General features: G+C 59.3%; 1 protein-coding gene across 2 annotated transcripts in view; it reads right to left on the bottom strand.

Moving 5' to 3' along the window:
• The window catches only part of CELSR1 (cadherin EGF LAG seven-pass G-type receptor 1), a 143,083-nt gene that overhangs the window by 74,468 nt on the left and 53,018 nt on the right, over nucleotides 1-15,597 (bottom strand). For both annotated transcript variants that reach the window (XM_047785959.1, XM_047785960.1), the window contains exon 2: nucleotides 14,120-14,758. In XM_047785959.1, coding sequence (XP_047641915.1) covers nucleotides 14,120-14,758 — 639 coding nt within the window. The remainder of the gene's footprint in view (nucleotides 1-14,119; nucleotides 14,759-15,597) is intronic.

Genomic DNA, 15,597 nt, shown 5'->3' with positions numbered 1-15,597 from the left:
CTAACAGGTAGTTTACTAGTTTCCCGGAGCTGCTGTAACGACGAACCTGGTGGCTGAAAACGACGGAAAGGTGGGAGTTCCCTGGTGGCTCATCAGGTTTAAGGATCGGGCATCATCACTGCTGTGGCTCGAGCTGCTGCTGTGGCACTGGTTTGATCCGTGGCTGGGAACTTCTGCAGGCCTCAGGGCAGAGCCAAAAAAGAAAGAAACGCATCCTCTTACAGTTCTGGGGCCCAAAGTCCCGCCTCCAGGTGTGGGCAGGGCGGCGCTCCCTCCTCGGACCTTGGGGAGGGTCCTTCCTGCCTCTTCCGGCCCCCGGGGCTCCTGCAGCGTCCCCTCTGCCTCGGTGGCCACGCAGCAGTCCTGCTGGGTCCCCCGTCTCTCCCTTCTTTCTCTCATAAGGACACAACCACTGGCTGTAGGGTGGACCCCAAATCCGGGTGACTTCATCTCGAGAGCCTTACTAATGGCCTCCAGAAAGACCCTATTTCCAAATGAGGTCACGGTCTGAGGTCGTGGACACCAGTCTGGGGGTGGGGGTGGGGACACCCCTCAACCCACTACAGCGGGTTTGTCCCAAAATTACCACGACGGCACATGCTGGCCTCTGTAGACAGAGAGCCCCGAGGTGAGGCAGCCCCTGGCCTGTGCGGCCGCCTGCCCAGCTCCCTCGGGACTCACCAGGCTCTGGACTCTCTGCCCTTAGGAGACACCTTCTGGCCTTTCACTCTGACACCAGCAGCCAGGCCTCAGGCCCCACTCGGGGCCCCACACCCACCCGTCCACCCACCCGTCCGCTTGCCGTCTCCCCCGAAATCCCAGGCCTCACGCCCATCACCCTCTGGCCAGGCCTGTTCTGAGCCCCCACCTGGGGACAGTCCCCCAGCCGCCCAGGCAGGCAGGCCAGGGGCCCTGGGGCCACCCCGGCCCCTTCTTCTTAACAGTGCCCATCCATGCCATCTCCCAGTGTCTGTCACTCATGTCCACTGCCATCTGCACCCCCATCCGCACAATCACGACGACCCCCTATCGGGGGCCCCTGGACCCATGCCAGCGGCTCGCCGCCTTACAAATCTTTGTTTTTCACATAACACCTGAGAGAGCTTTTCAGAACCTGACCAGGCCACATATTGGCTTAGAATCAATCCCGCGGCTCCACAAAGACCCCTCCATCCCGGGCCTGGCCCCCGGCCACACCCCAGCCTCTCACACGCAGGCCCCACGGCCTCCCTCCTGGACGGCCGTTGGGGGATCTGACAGGCGAACGGAGGTGGCCCCGGGCACACTCGGTGGATCCACACTCGTATCTATCCACTGCTATCGGCAATAACCCAGGAGCTCCCGTTGTGGCTCAGCAGGTTAAGAACCTGACTAGTGCCCATGGGGACGTGGGTTGGATCCCTGGCCTCACTTACTGGGTTAAGGATCCAGTGTTGTCACAAGATGCATCGTAGGTCACAGAGGCAGTTCAGATCTGGGGTGGCTGTGGCTGTGGCTGTGGAGTAGGGCTTGGTTGCAGCTCTGACTTGACCCCTGGCCCAGGAATTTCCATACGCTAGAGGTGCAGCCATAAAAAAAAAAAAAAGCAAACAAACAAAAAACCCCAATAACCCAAAGGGGACCACCTCTCTTGTGCCTGGTGTCCCCTCTCCTGGCCTCTGCAAGTGGTTTCCCTGGGCCTGGATTCGACCCTGTCTCAGGCCCCCCCCCACACACCACCCACGCCTCCTGACCGGTCCAGGGTGCCCATGACAGACCCAGAATCTCTCTCTAGAGAGCACTCGTCCCAGCTCCTGGGGACCCCTGCCTCCACATCTGTCTCCCCAGGCTCTGGGGCCGGGCCACCATCTGGGGACCAAGCCTAAGAGGATCCGGCACACAGAGGGTGCCTGGCGGATGCTCGGCCCGCAGCAGATACGCCGACAGATGCTCGTGAGGTGAAGTCATCGAATGCCAGGATCGCCCCAATTCCAAGCCAATGACTAATGCTGGTACCAAATTATAAAACCTGCATAATTCACGTTTGATTCAGAGAGGGCTGGAAATATGCTGATGTCACGAACGAAGAATTAATTCTACAGTTAAACATGCCTTTTAACACAAGTCAGTGAAAACGTGAGCATGTGGGTTTTGGATGAACTGGGTCCCCTGGAAACGGTCTCATCTCTGGGCGCTGGGACCTCCCTTCAGCTGCACCCTAGGTCCCCATGGGTGCCTGGCAGCGTGCTTTCCAAGACAGTCACTCCAGCTAGTTTGTTTAAGCTGCACATAATCCGTGATGCGTCCCCTTAACTGTATCTCCTAAGCAGGGGCGTGGTGGCCCATCCCAGGGGCCAGCCCTCGGCAGGGGCGGGGGGGGGGGAGGAGAGCCCTGATTGGTAGCACTGCCTGTCCCCTTTCCACGCCGGACGCACCCCCAGCACAGCCAAGGTGACATCACAGAGCTCAGAGGCAGGAAGAGATGTGATAAGATAGTTTTGAATTCTTAAAATCCTCCTACTTTAGGCAAATACTTTGGACCAAATTTAGTGAGCCCTACATCTTCAGTTTTTTAAAAACAGCTCTTCCAAGAAATATTATTTTAATGAAACTAATGTGCTCAGATATGCTTGCTGATCAAGTTTTTTTTTTTTTTTTTTTTTTTTTTTAGGGCCTCACCTGTGGCATATGGAGGTTCCCAGGCTATAGGGGTTGAAATGGAGCAGCAGCTGCCGGCCGACGTCAGAGCCACAGCAACACCAGATCCGAGCTGCATCTGCGACCTACACCACAGCGCATGGCAACGCTGGATCCATAACCCACGGAGGGAGGCCAGGGATCGAACCCACGTCCTCATGGACACTAGTCAGATTCGTTTTCGCTGAGCCACAACAGGAACTCCTACTTATTAAGATTGAACTTTCTCTTTCCTTTTCTAGGAATTCTCATTCCAAATAAATTTGGGGGGCATCCCTGCTGTGGCTCAACAGGACCAGCGGTGTCTTAGGGACGCTGGGACGCAGGTTTGATCGCCAGCTCAGCAGAGTGGGTTAAGGATCCAGCGCTGCTGCAGTGGCGGCTTAGGTCAAGTCTGCAGTTAGGATCTGATCCCTGGCCCAGGAACTCCATATGCCGCAGGGTAGTCCAAAATGAAAAAACAAACAAAACATAAATTTGGGCTTCTCCTTGCGTCCTGGCCTCCTGTATGGAGTTAACTGCTTGTTCTAAATCATTCTAAACTTGGCAAAAATCCCCCCATCTTCCCACTGTGCAACCCCCCCCATTACAGCCCTGCCCCCACGCCAAAGATCAAGTTCACCTGAGCAAACCAATAGCTTTGCTCAATAATGCATATAGCACTGCAACCCCCGCAGCCAAGGGCCCAGGTCCCGTCTCCTCCTCCTGGTCACGGCCAAATGCAGAAGGCTACACAGCAAACTGGGAAAGGACCCTGCCCCATTAACTGCAAAACAGGAGCTCCCGGGCACCGAGGCCTCCCGGCCCCCATGGCCTCATGCACGACCCCATCGCTGGATACCTGCCCCACCCAGGCTTGGGGCTGGGAGTGAGGGGACATTGCCCACCTGGGGACCCCCGCAGACCAGAGCCCCAGACCTTCCATTAAGGAGTGTTACGTGCCCCGAGAAGCCCCCCTACATGGGGCTGAAACGAGGGCTCATCTGCAAGGAACTGTGCCCAGAGCTCAGGGTTACAGAGGGCGGGGGGTGGGGGGGACCCGCTCAGCCCCTGGAGGCTCCGCTCCGCCCCGCCCGCCCTGGGCGTGGGAACCGATACGCCCCATCTTACAGACAGGACACCGAGGCCTGGCATGGGCTGTATGAATGCCACTTTTTCTTTGTAACCAAAACCAGATACTCCTTAAAGAGAAGGGACATGGAGGGAAAAGATCCTGCCCAAGACAGATGCCTCTGAGCCGGGCTGCGCAGGAGGGTTTGTGGAAGGCGGAGACCACTCGGCCCCAGAAAGGCCCAGCAGAGGCACGGGACACCTGGATGGGGCGGATGCTGGGTGACAGGTGCACACCTGGTCAGGTCTGTGAAGGGGGCAAGGGGCCACTGAGCCCCGGCCTCAATGTACAGAGGACCAGGGGGAGCAGGGGGCGCCTGGAGAAGGTAGAAGGCCAAGGAGTGAGAGTGAGTGTGAGTGTGTGTGTGTGTGTGTGTGTGTGTGTGTGTGTGTGTGTGATGCACGTGTCTGACAGTCACGGCAGGTCTGGGAGACGAGGGGCAGGGTGGGAACCAAGAGCAGCTTCAGAAGCTGGTCCAGGATGGGGACAAGAGAGCCGGGAGTGCGGGGGCGCTGGGGGCAGCTGGAGATGGCAGCATAGCCAGGCCAAACCCCTTGGCCCTGGAGGAGGGCCGGGCCGGGCCCAGGAGGAGTAGGGCCTGCAAAGGTCGGAGGACAGGTTTTCAATAAGTAAAGACACAACGCTAGGGACAGGGAGAAAATATTTGCAAACGATGCGATAGACAAGGCATTAACTACGAAAATATACACTTTCCAAATTATACAGCTCATACAGCTCAATATCAAAAAAAAACAACTCCATCAGAAAATGAGCAGATGGGAGTTCCCGTTGTGGCGCAGTGGAAACAAATCCAACTAGGAACCATGAGGTTGCGGGTTCGGTCCCTGCCCTTGCTCAGTGGGTTAAGGATCCGGCGTTGCCACGAGCTGTGGTGCAGGTCGCAGACACAGCTCAGATCCTGCGCTGCTGGGGCTGTGACATAGGCAGGCAGCGGTAGCTCCAATTAGACCCCTAGCCTGGGAATCTCCATATGCCGTGGGTGGGGCCCTAAAAAGAAAAAAAAAAAAGGCGTTCCCTGGTGGCTCAGCAGGTTAAGGAACCGGTGTTGTCACCGTAGCAGATTGGCTGCTGTGTCTTGGGTTCAGTCTCTAGCCCGGGAACTTTCCCCTGCCTCAGGCGGAGCCAAAGAAAAAAACCCCAAAAAACAGCTTTATAAAAAAAGAGAGAGAGAACTGCCTTCTGGTCCTAAGAGGCAGCTCAGGGCTTTGAACTAGAAAAAGCAGAAGTCCTGGAGCAGCAATCCACCCCCGCGGCTTGAGTCAGAAGCTTTGTTGGAAGAAGGAGCAGAGGAGGCAACGGACAGAATTTCTGAAAAGGCTAAACACTGAGAAAACTGGTCCCTCCACCTCCCCCACCCCCAACCCCCTTCCACCAAATCCCCCGCAGGCCACTGCCAGGGACAGAGGTGTCCCAAGCAAGCTGCTGACCTGTCTCCGTTTCCCCGGCTATAAACCCTCCCTGGAGGCAGGACTTCCGTTTCTGGCCCCGGAGCCATCCTGGCCCCTGGGAGGCTGGTGTCCAGGTGAGCTGAGCTCATTCTGATGCTCTGAGCTGAGCACCTGGCAGGTGGAGCTGTCACCCTGACCCCCTGCTATTAACTGGTCTCTTGAGGCTTCATCTGTGCCCCCCGACCCCAGCCCCGCTCCCCTCCCCTCTGAGTTCCAAGGTTGTTTGATGGTCTCACCTCCAGGCCTGCCTTGGGGCCTCCCCCTCCCCCTCGCCCACGGGGCAAGGCTGCCAGGAAAGGCCTCTCAGAGGCCAGACACCTGCCCTCCAGGGGAGGGGAGGCCAGAAGCCCAGACCACTGCGGGCTTGTCCTGGGCTGGGCCTTTGGGTGACTTCACTACCGTCTTTGAAGCAAATTCCCAGAACCCCGGACACACCCATTTCTTAAAATATAAATAAAAAACTGCATTCCAGCAGCAAAGAAAATCAATTCCAGCTTATCCACGGCTCCTGGCTGTAAGACAAGAGTCACCTACACACCTGAGGGCTGAAACCCGGCTAAACTGAGTAATCGCTGTGCTTCCTAAACTCCTGGCGCAGGTATGCTGCCAGCCTGGCCCGGAGCCACACATCGGGGCCCCCCTTTCAGAAAAGGGGTGCTCTCCCAACCCTCCCCCTCCTCATGCCCACTGTGGGGGGGTGGGGACAGAAAATAACCCTGCAGTCAGCTACACAGTGGCCCCTAAAAGACACATTCGTGTCCTGACTCCAGAAACTTGGGAAGACAAACCCACGCAGCAAAATCATGTCCATCAGAGCTCCTGCTGGGGCACAACAGGATCAGCAGTGTCTCTGCAGCGTCAGGACGCAGGTTCGAGCCCCGGCCCAGTACAGTGGGTTAAGGGATCTGGTGTTGCTATAGCTACAGTATAGGCTGCAGCTTCAACTCAGATCTGATCCTTGGCCGGGGAAGTTCCACGTGCCTCAGGGTGGCCAAAAAAGAAAAAAAAATGGACGTCACCCCATGCGGAAAAAGACGTGGCTGAATTAAGGATTTTGAGGGGAAACTGGTCCTTATTACCTGGGGCGGGGGGCGGGGGGCTCTGCAACCGCACCTTCTGAAAGAGGGGCAGCTGGAGTTCCCGGACCACGTGAGGATGGGGGGGACAGACCACATGGGGGTGGGGGTCAGACCACATGAGGGTGGGGGTCAGACCACGTGAGAATGGGGTGCAGTCAGGAGCACACCTGGGCTGGAAGAGACAAAAGAACCTTCCCCTGGCCCCCGGGGCCTTCCGAGGGAGGGCGGCCCCAGACACACCCTGGTTTCGGATTCTGCCCTCTGGAACTGAGAGACAATGATTTCTGCTGCATCAAACCCCTAGTTTGTGGTCTCTCCTGACAGCAGCCACAGGAAACCACGAAATCCTACATCCACTGAGGCCACTGGGCAAACTCGGCAGAAATCTCTTTCCGGGGACCGTCCCCTGAGAAGGCAGCTGCCTGACACCTGTCAGGGTCGTTCTGAGCCTCAGTGGACCTGGAGGTGCCTTCGAGAAAGCGCCCTCTGGCCCCCAGGCCCTTGTGGTGCCCAGGGGGCAGTAGCTACGGCCCCAGGAGGCCCCAAGTAAGACCCTGGGCACTGCTGGGAGGAGGGGTGGGCAGACCCTGGAGACCGGGCTGGGGTCTTTGCCCTCCTCCCCGGGGAAGGGCCTGTCGGGGGGAAGAAGGGGCAGCAGTGCGTGGCGGGGCCGGAAAGGGGTGTCCCGGCACCTGATGGGTTTGGAGGGAAACCGCGCCAACTTTCAAACAGCGACGTGTCCAAACACAGCCGGAATGCTAACTACAGCCTTAGTCATCCCCGCAGAACAGCAGCGGGGCCCCCAGTGGTTCAATTCCCTTTCCTGCGTGGTGCCGGGACGAGGGACAGGCCCCTGGGACAGACGCACGTCCAGAGAGAGGAACGATCTGTGTTCTGGGCTTGGAGTCCGAGCAGCCGCGCTGCCCTGGGAATGCAACCTCCCCCTCCAGCTGAGACGACTCGCCTTGTCACCCCAGCCCTGCAGCCCCTGGCCCCGGGAGCACCACAGACATCTGCCTGTCCACACGGAGGGGAGGGCTCAGGAGTGGGCAGTGGGCAACCAACAATGCGAGCAGAGACCACTCTCCCTGGGGAAGTCTGGGGCGGCCACTCTCAGGTCCAGGGCTCCCAGCCAACCCCCACGGCCCTGGGTCCCTGCAGTGACGCCAGACAAACAGCCTGGGGAGCTCCCTCTGTGGCGCAGCAGGTTCAGAACCCAAATAGTATCCATGAGGATGTAGGTTTGATCCCTGGCCTGGCTCAGTGGCTTAAGGATCTGGCATTGCTGTGGCTGTGGTGTAGGTCGGCAGCTGCAGCTCCAACTTGACCCCTAGCCTGGGCACCTCCACATGCCGCAGGTTCGGCCATTAAAAGGAAGGAAAAAAATTTTTTTAAGGAAAACAGACCACAGGAGCCTTCTCCTGCCCAAGAATATCCTCCGGCCCAACCACCGTCAACAAGCAGGTTGACAAGACACAGCTGCCCCCATGGACACCCCCCCAATCGGAGGTCTGAGTCAGGTGCAACTGTGTCCTCCGAACCAGGTTCAAGTTCTACCCCTGGCACGTGAGAATTGATCTTCCTTGGAAATAGGTTCCTGCAGATGTGATCAAGTTAAAATGAGATTATGCAAGAAGGGGGGAGGCGCCTCGTCCAGCAGCCGGCCGGTGTCCTTATAAAATAAGGGGCATATCTGGACACAGAACACACCCAGGGAGGAGGCCGCCTGAGGACAGAGGCACGGGCTCAGCCACCAACCAGGATCACCTGGGCCACCAGGAGCTAAGAAGAGGCAGGAAGGACCCTCCCTGGGAGCCTCTGCAGGGAGCCGGGCCCCGAGGACACAGAGACTTTGGACGTGTGGCTTCCAGAGCTGTGAGCGAATGAGCATCTGTTGTTTCAAGCTGCCCAGTGTCTGGCAGCCCCAGGAAGCCATCAGAGCCCTGAGCTCATCCTCACCTCCAGCGGCCCCTTGGCTGGGGACAGACACCCTGACCAGGCAAAGAGGAAGCTAATCCTGTTTGTTAAAAGCCCCCGTTTTGGGGGAAGACTCCACGGAAGAGAACAGGCGATACCGGCTACAGGTGTCCACACCGCAAGCCCCCTGCATGTGCTCTTAACGGAAAACAGTCTCCCCAAAGAGCAAAATCATGCTGGGGCTGCACGAGGACGCACTTGGGGAAACTGTGCGTCCCCAGCCCGGACTCTGGAGCCAAACCTCAGAGCCTGGCGAGGGGCTAAAACGGGGAGTAATCCCCGAATATCTGAAAAGCACGTTTTCCTAAGAAAGGATTCTGTGTCTGCTTTATTTGAGATTTTAATTATAGGCTAGGTAACGAGGTTCGTTTGGGATGATAATTAACTCTCTGGTTGAAGGACTAAATTCAACCTGACGACACACACTTCCACGTGGAGTTTTAATCCCGCAAACGACAGTCGGGGCGGCAAACGCGTTTCTCCCGTAGGACGGGACCGGCCCCCCTCGAGACGGCACAGCTCAGACACGGCGTCCTCAGGCGGACACGGCGTGCGGATCACGTGATGGTGGAAATACCACTTTGCTGATAAGAGAATTCGAGATAAAGCGCAGAGGTGGGGTCATGCACATTTTTTATAGCAGAATTGGAAAAGGGCCAGAATTCATTTTTTTCCCCATGAACAGGAAAGCTGATTTGATATTTACATTAGAAGTTTCTCTGGGCTTAAACCTACATGAGATATCCTGGCCCTGGGGAGGTCAGCAAGAGAGATGGTCAGGGCCCCCAGCCCAGGGAGGTGACCACGGGGGACAGTCAGGTCCCCAAGCCCAGGGAGATGACCACAGGGGACAGTCAGGGTCCCAGAAGGCCCTCGCACAGGACATCTGGGCCATCCCACCCCAGGGACCCAAACCCAGCGCCACTGAGACTCTCCTAAGTGGCCCCTGACTCACGGGTCCCCAAACCAGGCTAAATCCAGCTGGGCCCACTCTTGATGGCACAGGGCATCTGCAGCCCGGGCACAGCGTGTGCTTCACACAGAGGCAGGATTATTCACTGTTATGCGTTAAAACACCCTCTGAGCAGCCTGGGCTCTAAAAGCAGAGGCTCAAGAATAAAGAGGACGGTCTGCTCCGGCCCCCCGACAGGCTGAGACATCCAGGAGAGCCTTCCTTCCGGGGACGTCAAAGCTGCCGCCTTCTCAGCAACGTCCCCTGGGCCGCTGTGGATCGCTGCCCGCTGGGCTCCATCCGTGAGGATGGGAAGGCTTCCGAGGCCCCTGCAGGCCCGGGGGGCCCGGCACACGGCTGCACGGTGACCGGAACGGAGCTGGGCAGCTGCACACCCAGCAGGACAGGGAGGCACAGAGCGGGCAGAAAGTGGGGAGAAAGGTGGGGCGGGGGGACAGGGTCTGGGCACCCAGGATCGCGCTCAGGAAGAGATCCCGGGTCGCCCCAACCAGCTCTGCACCTTGGTGTCCCTGAACCTGTGAGAACTGTCCCCACCTCCTGGGGTTGACACGGGCATGGGAAGGGCCTGGAGCAGAGATGGGGGGGGCACACGCTCTCCATTAAGTTGGGGGCAGGCGAGGGCAATTAAACTGTTTGATTAGGGAGACACCTGATGTGCCCAGAGGCTCAGAACCACATCCTGAGGCTCACCCCGGATTAGTTTAGTCTAGTATCTTCCAGGAAGGGAGAGTTTCCTGCCACCCCCTCGGGTAAGGGTGACCAGGAAGCGACCCCGGGGCCACTGCCCGGTGACGCTACTCTTTCTCACCCATCACACTTGCCGTGGACCTGTGAGGGCCCTGCACATGGAAGGCGCTTTTTACTGGAGGCTGTGAGGTCAGCGACGCCAGAGGAAGGCCCTGCTGAACAGGTAAACCGGTCATTCCACCTCGAGGAGCCCACTGGGCAGGTGAGCCTGAGCTCAGGAGCCGGAACACGGGGTTCAAACCCTGACTCACCCCTTGCCCAGGTCCAGAGCGGGGTTCCTCCGTCTCTACCACAGGGCTGGCTCCGTAGGGGCAACTGGAGGAGGGTGGGATCCTTGGCTTCCAGCCACCAGCGCCCCACCCCCAGCTGTGACGGCTGGAAACATCCCGGGGTGTTGTCACGTGTCCCCCAGGGTAGACCCACCCCCGCTGAGAAGCTCTGGGCTAGAAACGTGACGGTCCTGTGCCACGGTCCTTCCATGATATGATGGGCCTCAGAGCTGCAGAGAGGGTTGGGGGAACCCGCACAGAACCTTCTGGAACAGCACAGCAGCTGAAGGGCCCAAGAGTCCCATCTGCAGGGCACCGCTGTCCAGAGGGTCACGGAAACACACGAACCACACCCACAAGAGCAGAGCAACCAGCGCACCCACGGCCCCGAGGACATGTCCAGGGCGATGGAAGGGTCACCGTCCCAGGAAGTCGGGGACCTTCCAGAACCTTCCCAGAGCAGGGACTGCGCCGGGCTGGATCCGAGGGAGGTGAGGACAGAAGGACGGCAGGCGTGGACGTGCGGCCAGCGGAAGAGCGGGCCACGTCCAGGGGAGTTTAACCAGAACCAAAGCCACGCTGTCCACAGCCGGGAAGACGGAGGGGCCAGAGCCAAGGCAACCAGCCTGTGCTTGTCACACAAGTCCCTGAGCTGAGCTCCGAGCCTGCAGTCCTCCTGTCCCCGTCCCCTTCAGAGCGGGGGTCCCCTGCAGACCCCACGTGGAAGCCTGCTCCCTACAAGGACCGGGAGTCTGCGCCCCCCAAAGTGGACACAGGAGAGCTGCCGGGGGTCGTTTTCCAGCATCAGATTTGCGAGCTTTTCCTGAAATTAACTGATACCTTCCTTCACCCAGCTCGCCGCCGCCGTCCAGCAACACGGGAAGCCCCGGTCCTCGGGCGGCCTTGGGCCGCGTCCAACTTCCCGCCCGCCAGGCCCCAAGCTCGGCTTACCAGGGAGCAAGTAATAAAACCCTGGCGACGACAGCGCGGCTTTCACCGCCAATAAATGGGCTCAATTACCTCCCCCGAGAGCACGGGCTTCAAAGGAAGAAAGGAAGAAAGAGAGGAAGGAAAAATAATCAGCCTGAATCAATCTTATCCCGGAGGGAAATACATATGATAATTTGGTACCAAAGACATTCAAATTAGCCCCCTGCCCATCATGACATTTCAGGGGCGATGACACACCAGGCCATTCCCCTGCATAATTCCTCTGGAAATGATGCTTCTGATGAAAGCGAAATTGGGGGCTCTGCAGGTCCTTTCCACGCGGCCGCCCGAGGCGTCTGGAGGATCGGGGTCTGCGGGACCCCATCAGCCTCCGCCTCTCCTGCCCAGACGTGGCCCCAAGCTCACGGCTGGGACTTGGGGAGCCCAGGCCTGCTGCAGCCACAAGACGAAGATCGACCACGGAGGCCCCCACCCCCCCGCCAGGCTTCCAGCCGGTCTTCAAGACGAAGCCACCAGATTCTGGGGGCACCCGGGGGGTCTCCCGCATCAGGTCCCCACCACACGTGCCCACCAAGGAGGGGGCCAATCACATAGCAACCTTGGGCACCCACTCAATTGGGCAAGGGCAGGCCTGCCACGCACCCTGGCCGGGCATACAGCAGGTGCTCAACTAACACTTGCAGAGCGAGTGAATGACTGTTTGGTGGCTGCCCCTTGGAGGGCACCAGGCCCTCTCCCAGAGGCCCAGGGCAGGAGTCATCCATGGAAGCCCTCCCCATGCAGGCCACGCGGCAGGGAGGGGGTGGGGACCCTCGCTCAGGGGGAGCCCTTCCCCGTCCCGAGGGGGCAGCTGAGATGGGCTGTGGCACCTGGGCAGGCACTTCAGAGGCAGCCGAGGTGCCAGCTCAAGGCCGTGGGTGGGAGGGGGAGGAAGGGCATACCCGCACCTGGCGGTGAGCCTCCTGGACCAGAGCCCCTGACAACTCAGGAGTGGGCCGAGAGCTGGGGTCTCCTCTGTCTTCCTCCCCTGCTCACCTGCCCACCACCCAGCCCCGGGGTAACCCTTGAGAGACCACAGGGAAGAGGTCGCCGGAGCTGGACAGGCCGGCCGGCCAGACAGACAGCCAGCCACCGACGGGTACGGGGAGGGGAGACACGGGCAGGTGATCAAGGCTTTCTCGCCGCAGCGGTGCCAGCGGATTATAACCAGGCTGGTGCTCAGACGCAGCAAGCCGAGGCGCACCACCCCCCCCCACCCCCGGGCAGCCAGATGCCCCCTCTCTGCCTCGCCACCCGTTCCGCTCTCTTCCTGCCTGATGAAAGCCTGTTAATGCCGGAAACCCCGCCTAAGCTCCATCAGCGGGCACTGCATCCCACACGCTCAGGAGCCACTTCTCCACTGTTTATATCAAACACATCTGCAGACGCAAACCTTGCGAGGACCGCGACGCCGTCACCTCCAGCCCCGCCTAACCTCGGAGGACTTCCCGCAAAGACAGGCTGTCCCCGTCCGCCGCGATGCCCTCACTGGTCTGTCACATGGGCCGGGATTCCATGTAACGGGCGATCGAAGAGCAAAGCAGGACTGCGTTTCTGTCCTGCCCGCGGCAGGCTTGTTTTTTTGTTTTTAACGATTTTTATTTTTTCCATTATCGTTGGTCAAATGAACCTTTCCGCAGAAAAGAAACTCGGCAGGCTTTTTATTTTCAAAATAACCCTCAGCTGTCTTTGGAGCGATTCGTCTTTGGGACAAACCAGGATGTCTGGGGAGAAGCGTTATCTTCAAGGCAGAGAAGATGCGTTATTTCTACAGGGACCCCGAGCCGTGAAAAAACCCACACCGCCTTTCCAGACCCGAGGGAGGAACGGCTCAAGCGATCTCTATCCCAGAGACACCGTTTACAGCGACCAATGAAACTTGAAATGCGGAATGAATGACTTTAAACTTGAAGCCACTGAGGTTGTCCAGGGGGAGGGGGAGGGAGGGGGATGCACGCGGAGTTTGGGGTTGGGAGGTTCGGACACTGAGCGCGGAGCAGCAACGAGGTCCTGCTGTGCAGGGCAGGGAACTCGCTCCAGTCTCTGGGGACAGACCATGATGGAAGGTAATAGAAAAAAAAAAGAAGGTGTGTGTGTGTGTGTGTGTGTATATATGAAAACCAGGAATGACTGCGTCGCTTTGCTGTTCAGCAGAAATGGACACACACTGTAAATCAACCACACTTTCATTTAAAAAAAGGGAAACAAGTTCCCATCGTGGCTCGGTGGTTAACGAGCCCGACTGGCATCCATGAGGACGCGGGTTCGATCCCTGGCCTCGCTCAGTGAGGGAAGGATCGGGTGCTGCCGTGAGCTGCTCGGATCCCGCGTTGCTGTGGCTGTGGCTGCGGCCGGCGGCTGCAGCTCTGAGTGGACCCCAAGCCTGGGAGCCTCCATAGGCCGCCGGTGCCCTAAAAAGACAAAAAAAAAACAACCAAAAAAGTGAAACCACTTACAAGGGGCACACGTCACATACACATCTTTTAAAACTAACGTCCAGTTGCTCCTCAGCGTTACACAGCAAAGGGGCCCAATCATGCAGGTACATATATATATACATTCCTTGTCCTGTATTATTTTCCATCACATTCTGTCCCAAGAGACTGGATCTAGTTCCCCAGGCTGCGTAGGTTTCTGAAGGTGGCTCTCACACCACATACTTCTCCTCGGCCCGTCCTTACAAAGAGGGTGGCAGGAAGCAGAGCCGACGCCCCAGCCCGGGATCCGTCCTGAGACCCTGTCCCCCAGGAGCGAAGTGGACAGAGGAAACCACTGGACACCCCCCCGACCTGCCTGTGACCCGGGCCCACGGGAGGGGCGACACCTACCGGTGAAGTCGTCCTGACACTCGCAGGTGTAGCCGCCCTCGCGGCTGCGGCACCGGCCGTGGGCGCCGCAGGGGCTGGAGTAGCAGAGGTCAATCTCCGTCTCGCAGTAGTCGCCGGTGAAGCCGGGCGGGCACCGGCACCGCAGGCCGTTGACGGGGTGGATGGGCCGGAAGAGCACGGTGGGGGAGCTGATGAAGGGGGCCGAGCTGTCGAACCTGAGCACAGACACGCACTTCATGTAGTTCTCGCAGGGCTCCCGTAGGCAGATGTTGTCGTCGAAGGGCAGCACGCGCTGGGTGGACACGGCCGTCAGCAGCGTCCGGTTCAGGTAGATCTGCTCCTGCAGGTCCTCCGACGGGAAGAACCTGTCCCGGACGCCGCCCGGGAGCAGGGCCGAGAAGGTCACGTTCAGGATGTTGGAGCGGACGTCCGTGTCGTTCTGGATGTTGAAGACGAAGACGGCGTCCTTGGTGGTGGACAGCACGGTGGCCACCCCTTCCACGAAGAGGGCCAGCAGCGGCGACAGGAACTTCTCCTGCGACATGTTCTCCAGGCGGACGGTGATGCTGTTGGTCAGCATGTCGTCTGTGATGATGCTGACCCGCAGGGTGCAGAGAGCCGCCACGCTGTGGACGCCGTCTGCGAGACACAAGGGGAGTCACTCGGCTGCCCCCGCTCCGCCCCGCCGGGAACAGCGTCCCCGAGCCCCATGCCTCGCCCCAACGGGGAGCGCCCCCTCGACCCCGACTCCCAGACCCCGCGCCACCCCCTCCACACTTATGAAAGCACAGCTCCCCTCTCGTCCGTCAAGCAGACCCCCAACCGCCCAGCAGGCATCCCCGTGACCCCCCACGATCCAACCCCTCGCGGCCTGTGACCCCAGCCTCGCGCGCTTTGCTCCAGACGCACGAGGACGCTGAGCCCTGGTGTTGCCTCCTCTGCATCGGTTCCAGCCTCCAGGCGACCTGCCCGCCCCCCAGCCTAGCTCAGACCCCACCGTGGCCAGCATGGTCCCGCCCAGGGGTACCCTCGGCCTGTGCTACGTGGGCAGCTTCTCTTCTCTCAGCTGCGTCTACTCAGTGACGCGCCCAGCACACCCCAGAGATGGCACGTGCTGCTTCAGAAAGACGCACAAGAGGGCCTTGCATCTCAGCTAACACAAGGGAACAGATGACGCAGCGGAGGTGCTGAGCACCCGGGGACCAGAAAGGGTGGGATACTTCGGTCATCCGGCTGAGCACATGGGTTCTGAGGCCAGAACCGGAGGAACCGTCCAGGGGCTGCCACAGGGACCCCCCTAAGACGGCCACGGAGCAGCACTGTCACCTCCAGGGCAGCCAGAGGGCCTTCACCTGCCTCCCAGTCTGCCCCCCAGATGTTCTCTTGGACCCGAGAAAAATCTGATACAGTTCCTGTCCTTCTGGCTTGGCTCAGAGCCGTGTCCCCATGACCCCGACGGACTCCCCCCCCCCCGTGGC

The sequence above is a fragment of the Phacochoerus africanus genome, chromosome 7 (genome assembly GCF_016906955.1).
Source record: "Phacochoerus africanus isolate WHEZ1 chromosome 7, ROS_Pafr_v1, whole genome shotgun sequence".
In the NCBI taxonomy this organism is placed as follows: domain Eukaryota; kingdom Metazoa; phylum Chordata; class Mammalia; order Artiodactyla; family Suidae; genus Phacochoerus; species Phacochoerus africanus.
This window is presented reverse-complemented; position numbering and strand designations above follow the sequence as displayed.